General features: G+C 40.6%; 2 protein-coding genes across 2 annotated transcripts in view; both read left to right on the top strand.

Moving 5' to 3' along the window:
* Window positions 1-1,203: 1,203 nt before the first annotated feature.
* wdtc1 (WD and tetratricopeptide repeats 1) lies at window positions 1,204-9,598 on the top strand. Its single transcript, XM_008432295.2, has 16 exons — window positions 1,204-1,675; window positions 1,802-1,926; window positions 2,036-2,119; window positions 2,827-2,873; window positions 3,247-3,358; window positions 3,506-3,693; window positions 4,227-4,409; window positions 4,488-4,582; window positions 4,820-4,935; window positions 5,017-5,092; window positions 5,197-5,290; window positions 5,375-5,545; window positions 5,639-5,874; window positions 6,104-6,269; window positions 7,746-7,938; window positions 8,203-9,598. The coding sequence occupies exons 2-16, from the start codon at window positions 1,879-1,881 to the stop codon at window positions 8,398-8,400; spliced, it is 2,007 nt and encodes a 668-aa protein (XP_008430517.1). The 5' UTR covers window positions 1,204-1,675; window positions 1,802-1,878; the 3' UTR covers window positions 8,401-9,598.
* Window positions 9,599-10,790: 1,192 nt separating this feature from the next.
* Window positions 10,791-13,767, top strand: part of LOC103478433 (transmembrane protein 222-like) — a 5,223-nt gene continuing 2,246 nt past the window's right edge. Inside the window, exons 1-5 of the mRNA XM_008432298.2 lie at window positions 10,791-10,972; window positions 11,170-11,254; window positions 11,411-11,442; window positions 11,527-11,623; window positions 11,742-11,872. Coding sequence (XP_008430520.1) covers window positions 10,854-10,972; window positions 11,170-11,254; window positions 11,411-11,442; window positions 11,527-11,623; window positions 11,742-11,872 — 464 coding nt within the window. The 5' untranslated portion in view covers window positions 10,791-10,853. The remainder of the gene's footprint in view (window positions 10,973-11,169; window positions 11,255-11,410; window positions 11,443-11,526; window positions 11,624-11,741; window positions 11,873-13,767) is intronic.

Genomic DNA, 13,767 nt, shown 5'->3' with positions numbered 1-13,767 from the left:
AATTAAACCTTTCTTTGTTTTTAACTCAAGTGGGTTCCATCCTAGAATCCCTTTGTAACTTCAGGCCTACTCCCTTCAGTTTGACCAAAATCCAGATAAAGCATACCTTTGTTGATTAGGTTGCACTGACCAACCATTGGCAAGCATATTCATAATATTATGTTTTTTAATCACCCACTCATCTTATTGACTTTACTTCATACAACTCTGCTTTTACTTTGTAAAGATGAATTAATATACTGCTCAAAAAAATAAAGGGAACACTTAAACAACGCAATATAACTCCAAGTATATCAAACTTCTGTGAAATCAAACTGTCCACTTAGGAAGCAACACTGATTGACCCSACGAGGGTCCCCGTTGTYAATSAGTGYTGCTTCCTAAGTGGACAGTTTGATTTCACAGAAGTTTGATTTACTTGGAGTTATATTGTGTTGTTTAAGTGTTCCCTTTATTTTTTTGAGCAGTGTAGTTTCTTCTGGTGTAACAGTTTGGTATTGCAAAAAAAAAAAAAAAAAAAGAGAGAGAGAAGTGATGCTATGATAAATGCTGACGCTGCCTTGTTGGAGATTATGACATCGACAGCCCATACCCTATCACTTTGATCTTCAATTTTAAGCGAAGATTGTTATTCATTTACTTCCACATAGAAAACTTTAAAGGGAAAATAAAGATTTGATTGTAGTTTTTCCTTTATCTTACCATAAAAATTAACGACATATTTTTTGCTCCCTAGGGATTATTGAGACTGTTAGTTTTATGTGTGCTGCTGGACTACAGGGGTGAATCTTTGATTTTGATGTATTCACCCAAGTTTAAATAAACAGAGAGACAGAGATAATAATAATAATAATAATAATAATAATAATAATAATAATAATAATAATAATAATAATAATAATAATAATAATAATAACATTTATTATTATAATTTTAACACAAAGGAATGCTCGTTTTATTTGATTATCTTATGTCCGCTTTTTAACTTTTTATGATGAAAGAGATTTTAAATTGTTTGCTTTTTTTTAATTGTGATATTTGTAACTATTGTGTGTATTTTGGAGGGTCCTACTGGTGTATCAGTTTTCTGCTGAAATTTTACGAATCTATTTATATTGGTTTTTATTTTGTGGCTCCCTCGCCTGTGGCATGCTTTTATTCTGAAAATCTCTCGGCCCGGATGTATTTGGTCCGGCGGAACTAGGTTGATTATGTCCAGTAGGAGGAGGTTTGTGTTCAACTTACAGAAGGTATTTGCCTGAATCCTGTCAACAAACTCACGGTGTCTGTTAGTGGTGTTTGATAAATGGACAGTTTTTGACAGAAGTATTTTTATGACAAGCAGACCGGTGAGATTTATTTGGTTCTTGTACTTAGTCATGAAATCTTCGCGGATATTTACGAAGGTCTACATGAAGTAGACGTTTTGGTTAGCTAGCAAGGTAGCGGCAATGCGCTAACACCAGCTGATATATTAACGACATGGCTCTTAGAGGCCCGATTTAATCGGGACTCAAAAGGAGTCTGTGAAGCTATTACCTTTAGATAAGTGCTTTTGTTGTGGCAAACAGAGGGTTGTCGTTGCTGCAGTGCTAACAATAGCTGCTCACAGCTAGTGTCTTCGGCTTACTGGAGTTCGTGATAGGAGCTAAACGCTCCTCTCTTCAACACTGTGGTGAGCAAAGTCTAACCTTTTCCTTATCTGATGTGCCTGTGTGTTTATCGAGAGACGCATTTCGTATTCTTGGTGTTTATCGTGGATAACTTATTCTGTCGCGATGCTGCAAATGTCAAATTACAGTTTGATCACAACAAAGAGACGTAGATGCCGTCTGAGCTCTGACCCCAGAAACTTGATTTCTGCTTCGTGGTGAGGCCATGGCTGCTGTCAACATCACCAGGGAGATCCTGCACAGGCAGATCAGGGTAAGCACACCAAACCCGAAACTCTTAAGGGTTTCTTTATATAAATCATCTGAAATAAACCTTATTGCTATTTCTTGCATATTAATGAGATGTTGCTTTATGTTTTTAGGACAGGAGAGCGCCGAGCTTCCAAAGGTCTTTTCATGTGACTGACCCCTTCATTAAGAGACTTGGACTGGAAACTGAGCTCCAGGTCTTCAACATCAAGCACTTTCTACAGTTTTATTTATTTTTTTTAGCTGAATTCGAGAAGAGAGTCATGGTTGAAAATTACAGCTGCATAATGTTAAAAAAAATCACAAATTGGTGGTATTATTGTTAAACATTTCAGTGACTATATTGATTGTAATAAATCTACCTTTCAGTTGTGCTTACAGTACATCCAACTTACCTTTACATTTTGAATCCTAGGTGTTAACATCTGTGTCATTATCTAATAATGCATATCATTTGCAATCAGTATTAAGACTGATTTACTTGAAGTCAGGGATGCTCGTGCTACGTATAAAAGAAAGCCATGAAATTTGCAGCTCAGTTTACTGAGTTTGTTCCTCATTCAGCCAGTGACATACATTGTTCTGCACAACTTCTGTTTGTGAAAAATTTCTTTTAGTGTTGAAAGGCATACAAACATATGTTAGGTCTTGCATATCGAAAGTACTACGCCAGCTGTGTGTTGGCGTCTCCCACATGCTGAGTTTTCATATTCTAGAGATGAGCGTGGAAACATGGATTCATCACCACTTCATTTTTTTTCTGATGTTGTGCAGTCTGTGGAGGAAACAGCAGTCAGGAAATACTCCATTCTCAACAGTCTTTGACATTATGCACCAATGATGTTACATTTACAACATATTGTTTAATGTATCTTTTCACAATCAATGTCACCTTCCTCTACAGGGCCATACTGGCTGTGTGAACTGCTTGGAATGGAACGAAAAAGGAGAGTAAGTCTTCAAGGCTTGAAAATGTATCAGTATCTTGGTATTTTTTTATATTTCTCACTGTCCCCTGCCTGCATGTAGGTGACCATTTTAGTCTCTTATCTACATTTGGAGAGATTTTACTTTATCCACTGACCGATGTATTAGGCCTGTATTTGCCTGTTTTTAAAATTCTGTACGAAGCCCAGTGATGCTTGTTCAGCGCTAAAACTGTGAAGCAAATAAGACTTCACTGTTGTGTCAGTCAAGCAACATCAGGCAGGCAAGGCAGAAAGGCAACAGTATTTATGCAATTTCTTTTGTTTGAATTTTTTTTCAATCATGAATTTTTCAATGAATGCAGCTTAACTTGGGTTTGTTGTTCTTTTGTACTCAGCCTGCTGGCTTCGGGCTCAGACGATCAACATGCCATCATCTGGGACCCATTCAGACACAAGAAGCTTACAACTATGCACACGGGTCATGCTGCAAATATATTTTCTGTCAAGGTAGTGATACGGTGGAATAACGGGAAGGTTTTAGATTAAACTATTGAGACAATGGGGCCGCAGACCTAAACTTTGACTTGGATTGTTGTCTTTGTAAAATACTTCGTCGTGTCCCGACCTTTAGTCTGCGTGTCCTTCTGTTTACAGTTCCTGCCTCACACTGGGGACAGGATCTTGGTAACGGGCGCAGCTGACACAAAGGTCCATGTCCATGACCTGACCGTGAAGGAAACCATCCACATGTTCTCTGATCACACCAACAGAGTGAAACGCATTGCCACAGCACCAATGTGGCCCAACACCTTCTGGAGTGCTGCAGAGGACGGCATCATCAGGTGAGAGCCCTGGTTTTAGTTATTTTTAGTCAGAAATTTGGTTTTAGGTTGTAGTTAATCATCCATGTCCTTCAGTCCATGAGTGCATCTGTTGTTTCATTTATTTGTCTCGTTTTATCTATTTACCCATTTCTCCATCTGTCCGTCTATCATTTTTCTTTCTAAAATCTTAAATTGTTAAATACATGGGCAGGAATTTCTAGTATTTGTGCTCAAAACTGAGAACTAAGTTCAAATTTGAGTTTGGAAAAAGTACAGAACCTGGACAGGAACATGTGTTGATTTACTAAAAAACAATAAAGTTTTTTAGTAAATCAACACATGTTCCTGTCCAGGTTCTGTACTTCGTCGTGTCCCGACCTTTAGTCTGATTTACTAAAGTTTTTTAGTAAATCAACCCATGTGAAACAGAAGTGGATCCTCAGATCTGTTTCAGTGAGCTCATAGACGAGCTTTCTTGGCATTGTAAACGCATCCGACCTGACGTCAGAGTTGACGATGTTTGAAAAAGATTTTTCTTTTACCCCCCCCAGGCAGTATGATCTGCGGGAGAACAGTAAACACTCTGAGGTTCTGATTGACCTGACGGAGTTCTGCGGTCAGCTGGCTGAAGCCAAGTGTCTCGCAGTCAATCCTCGGGACAACAACTACCTGGCAGTGGGAGCCAACGGGCCTTTTGTTCGTCTCTATGACATCAGGATGATTCACAACTACAGGTAAGTTGCTGCCGATGTTCTCCCAGATTTGAGACTTGTGTAGAACTGAAATAAAAGTTCAATTTGCTTCTTACTCAGGAAATCTTTGAGCCAGAACACATCAGCGGCTGTTCACACTTTCTGTGACAGGCAGAAGCCCATCCCTGATGGAGCCGGGCAGTACTATGTAGCAGGTGAGTGCAAGGCCAACTTGTCTCGTATCAAAATATTTGACTTGTAGATGCATCTCAATGAATTAGAAAATCATTTAAAAGGTATTTAATATAAATAATGAAATTCAAAAACCAAAGCTTGTGTATTCATTACATGTAGAGTGAAACATTTTAAACATTTATTTTGAGTTGAACACACTGCCTGTAGTGGAACATTGTTGCATTGTTGGAATGACGACATTCCCCTCTGTTCTCCAGGCCACCTGCCAGTGAAACTCAGAGATTACAACAACCGCCTGAGAGTCCTGGTGGCCACCTATGTTACCTTCAGCCCCGACGGCACAGAGCTGCTCGTTAACATGGGTGGGGAACAGGTGACGTCCCCCTCAACAAACACACAATCGCATCCTGTTTTCCGTTATTCCCTCACTGATTAATTTTTGCCCTTCCTCCAGGTCTATCTTTTTGACTTGACGTTTAAGCAGAGGCCGTATACCTTTGTGCTTCCAAAAATGTGCCAGTCAACAACAGGTAGCGCCTTGCATGCAGAGTAACGCCTCAGTTTGTCACGTAAAAAGGAGTTGATCTATCTAGAACGAGTCTTTGTAATTTCTACTATTGTTGCCTTCAATTAGATGTCCAGAACGGAAAGACGACAAACGGGGTCTCTAATGGCATCCATTTGCCGCCCGGCCACATTCGCTTTACAGAAAGCAAAACACCGTCCAGGTAGGATTCAACTCTATCTGCTTCAATACCTGGGTTAGCTTTACAGAAGCTTTACCTCGTTCTTTTTTTGCCTCATTGTTCTAGTTTTACGGAGCTTCCTCCTCACTTGGAGAAAATAAAGCAACAGGCCAATAACGCATTTGCCCGCCAGCAGTGGACACAGGCCATCCAGCTATATAGCTTAGGCATTCACGAGGCCAGGGGCAATGCCATGCTGTACGGGAACCGGGCTGCAGCCTATATGAAGCGCAAATGGTTTGTGTTACATCATTATTACAAAAAAATACTACTATCTGTATGATTTTAAAGTAGCAATGTAACATTTATATTTGTGCATGTGACTTACAGGGATGGAGACCATTATGACGCCCTCAGGGATTGCGTGAAGGCTCTCGCTCTGAACCCGGGACATCTGAAAGCACATTTCAGGCTGGCACGGTGTCTGTTTGAGCTGAAGTATGTGGCCGAGGCTCTGGAGTGTTTGGACGATTTCAAAGGAAAGTTTCCTGAGCAAGCGCACAGCAGTGCCTGTGACGCCTTGGATAAAGACATCAAGGCTGCTCTTTACTCCAAGTCGGATTCAGGTGGGAAGATGGACACCTCTGGTTGGCTGATTTGTAACCTGTAGATATTTTCCTTTTTTTGTTTGTGACTTTTAAGCTGCTGTAGCAATAATCTACACAGATTTACATTTATAGTAACCTGAAAAATAGTGAAACTGGCAGTGGTATACATAGCTTTAGCATTCTAATTATTTATTAGGAAATATCTCAAAGTAGTTAAAATATATAATGTTTTTGTCTTCACCTGCAGAAGATAAAAAGGGCAACAGCTCCATTCGTTTCCAGTCGTTCAGTCGGAAAGAGTCCATCCCTGAGGATGAGGTGGTGTTGAGGGAGCGCAGCTTTGACTACAAGCACAGATACTGTGGTCACTGCAACACCACCACCGACATCAAAGAGGCCAACTTCTTCGGGAGGTCGGTTCTCCACACCGTCATTCTGCTGTTGTCTCACTAGGGGGCAGTCTACAGCTGTGTTTACTGTTAGCTCTGATCTCGCCGTTTGTCTCTCTGCCCATTTTTTAATCATATAAAAAGATAAGTGTCAACAATGCAACAAAATATAAAATATTTATAAAATGTCTGTCCAGCTAAACTAATGGGAGTAAGTTTAGCTGATTTGAGTTTTGATTCAGTCTAGGTCATTTTCATTTTGTCTTCTAAAACAGTTTGATGGGCGCCGGTGTGCGACTCATCTGGTACTGCAGAGAATGGATCAGTAATTCGTTTTTAAATTTATTATTGATGATGGTCACGCCATGAAACATCCGTTATTCTGAAAAACCAGGATCCATTCATCTGTTTGTGTAGCTGGGTCGTTGTGCAAACCTCGCTATAGTGGTTGCTACTCCCACCGCCATGTTGGTCGCACTTCTGGTGCATTTCTGTAACCACTCCCAGAGATTTTGGAACAAGTAGCCGGTTCGCTGGATGACAGAGAATGTTGGGAGACCGCTGATGTGAAATGGTTCAGATCAGCGGCTGATTGATTGGGGTTCTGGTTGTGTTTCAGGCTCTGTACTCTGTGTTTAGGGTCATTATTTTGCTGCGTGCTTGAGACATTTTCTTCCTTTATTGCCCTATTTTAGCTCTGTCCATCTTCCCATTTCTGTTGCTGCAGAAGAAAGACATCGGAACAGATGCTGTTCCTTTGAACGCAGAAGTTTGCACGGTTTAGAGCATCCAACTAAATGGGACTGAATATAAATCTATATAGAGCTTTTCAGATTGTTATTGGCACAAAAGAAAAAAGTTAAAATACTTGACATTTCTCTTACTTTGTGTTGACCCGTCTCTTAAATACTTGATAGTTTTTGAGGTTATAAGTTTAAGAAAGTTTGGATACTTGTGCAAGATTCTGTGTGTCTGTTATGTTCTCCTTTATGTAACCTTTCTCAGATGTCTTGTCAACAATCAGTCATTGTTGTGTATTTGTAACACGGCCAGCAGACAGAGACGGTGTGAACAGACTGAATGCCATAACAATTAACTAAATATTTCAAATGTACTATGACTTTAGAGCAGATGGCTAATTAGTCCTGAGCTTTCAGACATTTAAACGTTTACCCACAAGCGGCTGCACGTCCTAATGTGTCATGGCACGTTATGACTCAGCATTGATTAACCTCGTCCGGTTTGTCGTCGCGTTTTGTTGTTGAGCTGAGTAACCAAACGGATTGTGTCACTTCATTCTGAACCTCACATACCAGAATATCCTGCTCTGTTACCTTTCATAAAATTACTGGAAAAAATGTGCATTCTGCTAAAGTCGTTCAATTGGAAAAAGGACTGCACTGGTTTCCAAGTAAAAATTTACTTGGAAAACTTTTAAGATTAGCAACCTTCCCAAGAAGGCTCAACAAACAAGTCTAAGCGGTTTTATTTCCTCTCCAGCAAGGGCCAGTACATCGTGAGCGGCTCGGATGATGGCTCGTTTTTCATCTGGGAAAAGGAAACGACTAACCTGGTGAGGATCCTTCAGGGAGATGAGTCAATAGTCAACTGCCTGCAGCCGCACCCAGGTTACTGCTTCCTGGCCACTAGTGGTATTGACCCTGTGGTTCGATTATGGAACCCCAGACCAGAGGTAAACAAACTATTTATTTATCTTTTGAACACTATTGATAAGCGAGCTGGAAATGTGTAGAATTGGATGGGTTTGGTTAAGAATGAGATTTATTTATCTTCTAGATGCTGTGTTCTTTACAAAGTTAAAGTTTATTGGTTTTTAAGAGGGCAAACTTACATTATTATGCCATTATCAATATGTCACTTGAAAATGGCCACAAAGCAAAAACATTGTCGTCCAGCTTATGTTTTATCACGACGGGCCCGTTTTCTTTTCCGGCAGACCGACGGTGACAACGGGCGCGTGGTGGAGGACATGGAGGGAGCTGCTCAGGCGAATCAGCGGCGAATGAATGCCGATCCGTTAGAGGTAATGCTTCTGAACATGGGTTATCGCATCACAGGCCTGCGTGGCGTCGGCCCCGACGGTTCAGACGACGAGGACAGCTCGGAGGGGCCGGTGCAGTGCAGGACAAGCTAAACAGACCGCCGTCCGTTCTGTAGAACGGCTTCAGGAAGCAGACGACTCTCCCAGATTCCGTTTTAACACCTGACCCCCGCTTCCGGCTGCCGTGTCACCTATCTGCACTATGCACCGCCTTCTCTTCGTCCCACACCAGGACCGGTGGCACTTTTTGGGAGAGGAATTGACGAAAAGGCAGCAGCTCCCTTCTCATGCTTTCTAAGTACCAACAGCACCCGCTCCGCTGTGACGGCGGGCGGGGACAGCTTTTGAGGAGAGCGCCTTCCACGTCACTCCCCAGTTTCTCACAAGGAAGGAGGTGTGCAGCACTTATACCTTCTCAGGGTTTTGTCGGAGAGTCTCGCAACACAAGGCGGAAGCGGGGTGGATTCCATTGACCTATTTTCAGGTCACAGAACAGATCTGCCGTCTTCTCCACGGATGGAGCGAAGCGTCCCGGCGTCCCGCTCCAGACGGAAGAGCCGCAGCCGCACACACACCAGTCGCTGATGCTACTTTGGACTCGGATGGAGTTTGTGTTACAGGAAGTCATGGAACGAAGAGTAGCTCCTCACGTTGTGACGATTGTTGCTGAGATAAAATGTATTTATAGTTTGAACTGTCAGGAAAAACAAGAGTTTTCTTCTGCCAAAGTTTACCATCTGTGTTTTAAACAGCCAAGGATTAATGTTTAGGTTCTCTGTTTTATTCTGACCTAATTTGGTTCATTTTAGTTTAGAGCTTATAAAAATGTGTACAAAATGAGTAGATTGTTGACAAGGGAGTATTTGTAACACAAATAACTTTCTAACGTTTTTTGGGTTTTTTTCTCGATTTCACTCTATTTGCATATAAAATGAAATTTCAAACTTTTTTTTAGGAATAAGCAGATTTGTGTTATAACTTGGCTCAAATAGTCGTGACCATGGAGTTCCTGGCTGCATGGCTTCCCCGTTCGTCCACTGCTGCCGTCAGGTTTTCAGCTTGCATGAGGCTTCTCACGACGAAGCGGTGACGTTGATTAAAAAAATAAATAAAAATGCACAGCTACACCTCATCAGGAGTACAGCTCACTGAATTTCCTTTGACCCCAATTAAAATAACATGGCTTCCATGTGTTTTACTTTCATTTGCGCTTCTCAGTTTTTATTTTTCCTTTCTTCTAGGGGTTCCTGTAATGAGCTTTGATGAAATTAAATTAAAATAAGATTATTGACTTCTTTGTCTTATACATTTTTGTTCTGTTATTCCCACAAACATTTAACATTTGCACAAGTTGAAACAACAGTGCAGACAGAATACTATCTAGGTTAGGAAGATGTAGCCCACTGTCTCAAGCTGCTGTATGCTCATTCATCACCGTGTGCTTTTAGCCACGTTTCTGCTGACTATCGCATAACAAAATGTCCCAAAAACAGCAGAAATGAGAGGAGCCAGCTCCAAAGAATAGTGCCTCTAAAAAGGAACAGTTGGAAAAACTTCTTTAGTTGCTAATTTGAGTTATTTTGTGGTGCTATATTCTATGTTAAAATAGAGAATGTTTCAGGGGCCCACAGTCTTCTGGCAGTGTGCAGTATGTCTCTAGTAAAGTAGAATTGATTTAGGTTTCAACGTGCATGCTCAATTAACCACGCACTGACTGATGTTGTTCTGTCACTATTCCTATTAATCACACAGATTAAAGCATTTACACTAAACTATACACATACAGAATAGTAATAGTACCTGGTAGTAATACCTTTTGAACTCGTCACAGTTCAACCTTAAAACTGATGGTATTTTACTGAGACGTTCTGTGATACTCTAACACAAAGTATACAAGACCCTGTACTCTGATTGCCCAAAAATAAAACAAACTTGTGAAACCTTTAAAGGTTTGTTAGTGAACAATAGTAAACAGCATCATGATGGAGCTCCCTAGACCGGCCAGCGATAGGAATTTAGACCTTTTAGACAATGTTATTTCAAAAATAGTAATAATGGGAACTTATACTTAAAAGTATATTTTGGACATTAACACAATTGATCATTACACTTGATTTTGATATTGACTATAAAGCACTGTCAAAGTTCTGAATGTGTAGATTCATGAAGCTGGACGCCCATGAATATACCAATTTATGGGTATCAAGTTGAACAGGGCCCACTTTTCAGATTTTTATTTGCGCCGGGCGAGACAATCTTATTTTTATTGTAATAAAAAACACATTGAGGTCTGAGTTTGTAACATAAACGTAGACGAGTTGAAGAAGTGTGAATACTTTTGCATGGCTCTGCATATGGGGCGGTCGGTCACTGAGCGCTTAGACGGTCAGTTGAAGTTTTTATGAATTTTTACACGATTTTAAATGAAGTTCAAACAAGACGCACGCGTCCTGATTATATGCCACAACAGCCTGCCATACCCTTCCGTTTCCACTCTGCGCTTGCGTCAGCGTCGTCTGGGTCTCCCTCTGGGATCTCAGGCTGTGATGGCGGAGGTGGACGACGCCGACATCATGGTGAACTTCCAGGGTGATTTCCTAAAAAGCGGCAGGAAAAGCTGTCGCTACCCGTACTGCATTGTCTGGACGCCCATTCCGATTTTATCGTAAGAAGCTAATAATTCCCAATCCTGCTTTTCTAGCGGTGAACGCTGACTGCTATTTTCCCCCCTCAACATCCGGTCAAAGCAGATTAGTCCTGGCCGTGTGCTTTTGCGTTCATTTGCACAGATGCATCAGATGCACAGCACAGATGGTGTTCTGTTGAACCTGAACTGATTCATTCTTTCAATCCATCCTGCAGGTGGGTGCTGCCCTTCATCGGTCACATGGGCATCTGCACCTCTTCAGGGGTCATACGAGACTTTGCGGGATCTTACTTCGTCTCGGTCAGTTACTCTTCTCTTCTGATTCTTTGGCTCATGTGACAAAACATCAGCTGTAATGACAACTAGCATGTAGACTGTAAAATTTTCTTGCATTTCTGTAGTTTAATTGAAAGTTTTGGCTGTTAGTGTATATAAAATATTAAATTTCTCTTTCAGGAGGACAACATGGGGTTTGGTCGACCCACAAAGTAGGTGTGATAACTCAATTCTGGTATTTTTATAGTTTCAAAACGCTGATATTGAAATCAACACACCAATGACTTATGTTGTAGGTACTGGAGGCTCGATGTGGATAAAGTCTGTGGCAACGGTGCGGCAACGTGGGACCAAGCAGTGCACGATGCATCTGAGGAATACAAATGCAGGCCGGTACGACTGCATGCAATATATTTTAATAATCATAATTCATGCTGCTGCAGAATGATTCACGTCTTTTGTTTGTTTGTTTGTTTGTTTGTTTCGTTTCCTCCCCCTTGTGGCATTGAAGCACAACCTGTGCATGGATAACTGTCATTCCCACGTTGCCATGGCTTTAAACCTGATGCGGTATGACAACAGCTCATCCTGGAACATGGTGAACCTCTGTGTGCTGTCCTTCATTCATGGGAAGCATGTGAGGTAAACTGTTCACACTCACTTCAGCCTCCAGTCCTAGAACTGTAAACTTGTATCAGTATCACTTTGTTTTTGTCCCTGCAGGGAACTTTTCCCTTGCAATCAAGTGGAAAGCATAAAAAAATAAAATAAAATAAATGCACGCAGACGCAATCATGCTACGACATTTTCAAAAACATTAAAGAGAACTATTAAAGTTATTAATACATTTTAAAAAATATATTAAAATGAAAAGGCAATCGTTTGCTTCTTGATCCAGGCGGACTGACAGTAAAAATGTGTTGTCCTATATAACGACTCCTGCAGTCGTTGCAACAGGATATACAATATGGGACAGAGAAACGTAGCCCAGAGGAGAGACAGCGGAGGAAAACCCCTCGTCTGACTTGGAATCATTCTCCCAGACGTACTGGGATGTGTCACCAAGAACATCTAAAACCCTGCCAAGAACAAGTTGGGCACAGGTTAAAATTAGTCAATAATTTAGGAGGCAAACTGTGAGACTGGATTCAATTAAAAGCAGGAGAAAAAATATAAATACAGCAAGTGTGCGTGAAAACCAAGGTGTGTTTAAAATTATCTTAAGAAACATTAAGATTTTATTTTAAACACTTCTATCACATCTGTAGGAAATTGTAAGTAGACATTGGAAAAGCTTATCGATAAGCTTCTCAAAAGCTTTCATGATGATGTAAGTTAGAGCCGAATGTCTCCGTGTTTGCAAACTTTCAGCACAGATTGCTTGGCGAGTTTTCATAAAATCCGACTTATTTTCTCCAATGTCTCCAGGACATGTTGGATTGTAAATTACAGCGTCTTCCAAAAGCATAGCTGTTAAGGTTTTTACTCGTTTCTCATGTTGCAGCACAAGCTTCAACTTATTTGACTTGGACTCAGTGTGATACATTGGAAAGCAACCAACAATGTTGTATTAAGTCGAGGCAAAATGATAAAGAGTTCAAACTTAAAAAAAAAAAAAAGATTCTGAACAGCGTGTCAGGGTTTATATCCATTGTCTTTGAGCTCATACGTTACTGAACAAACTTTCTCTGCAATTGTAGCTGTATGTTTTGAAGGGTTTGTCTGTACGTGCTTCCTACATTTAGCCACTGAAATGTCCAATTTGCTTTCAAAGTTCTTTCTTTAACATTCTTTTAAAGGAACCGTTTCACATCCTTCAGAGAGGCGCCGCTTGTTTGTTCTCCTGTCTAAAAATATAAAAGGTGGCAGCAGTCACAGCTGTTGCACCACCATCATAGAGGGACTTTGTTATTTGATGTGCTTTTTGTATATATTGTTTGATGGAAATAAAAGACTCATATTTTTTCAGTTGCCCCGTTTGGCCTTCCAGCCCGTTAACCCTTTAACCCTCCATTTTACCAACAATCTGCATTTATTCCTTACATTTAAGACTTGTGAGTTCACTTGTAGTTATAGTTTTTTGCCTTCGTACCTAGAAGTAAGAACTTAACTTCCTGTTTGCTTTTTAATGATTGAGTTGAAGGAGTATGGGTTGATTGTGCCATAAACAACTTTTAGAAATTTTATGATCTCTCTCTTGACTATAACTAAAGTATAGGGGAAAAAAAGAGGATGTTACTTTGCCAGATCATACTAGTTCAAAATAAGCAGGTTGAATTAATTTTCTTTATTGACTCAAAATCACTTTTCCTTTTATTTCTTGTAGATAAAATCCTAACACCTTCTATGTTGAAAAAGCTGAGAGATTAGAAATAAAAAGTTACACAGAAGGATGAATAAAATGTGTGTGAATATGTGTAGCCCTGAACTTAAACATCAAACATAAGGCCTCTTGTCTTTAGACGCGTATACACCGTCTGGAAAAATGCCCCACTGCCGGAGTCCGGCTCCATTAAGAGACATATGGCACAGAGAAC

Source organism: Poecilia reticulata, linkage group LG16, assembly GCF_000633615.1.
Source record: "Poecilia reticulata strain Guanapo linkage group LG16, Guppy_female_1.0+MT, whole genome shotgun sequence".
NCBI lineage: Eukaryota > Metazoa > Chordata > Actinopteri > Cyprinodontiformes > Poeciliidae > Poecilia > Poecilia reticulata.
The sequence above is the reverse complement of the archived record's forward strand: the minus strand, read 5'-3'. Positions and strand labels throughout refer to the sequence as shown.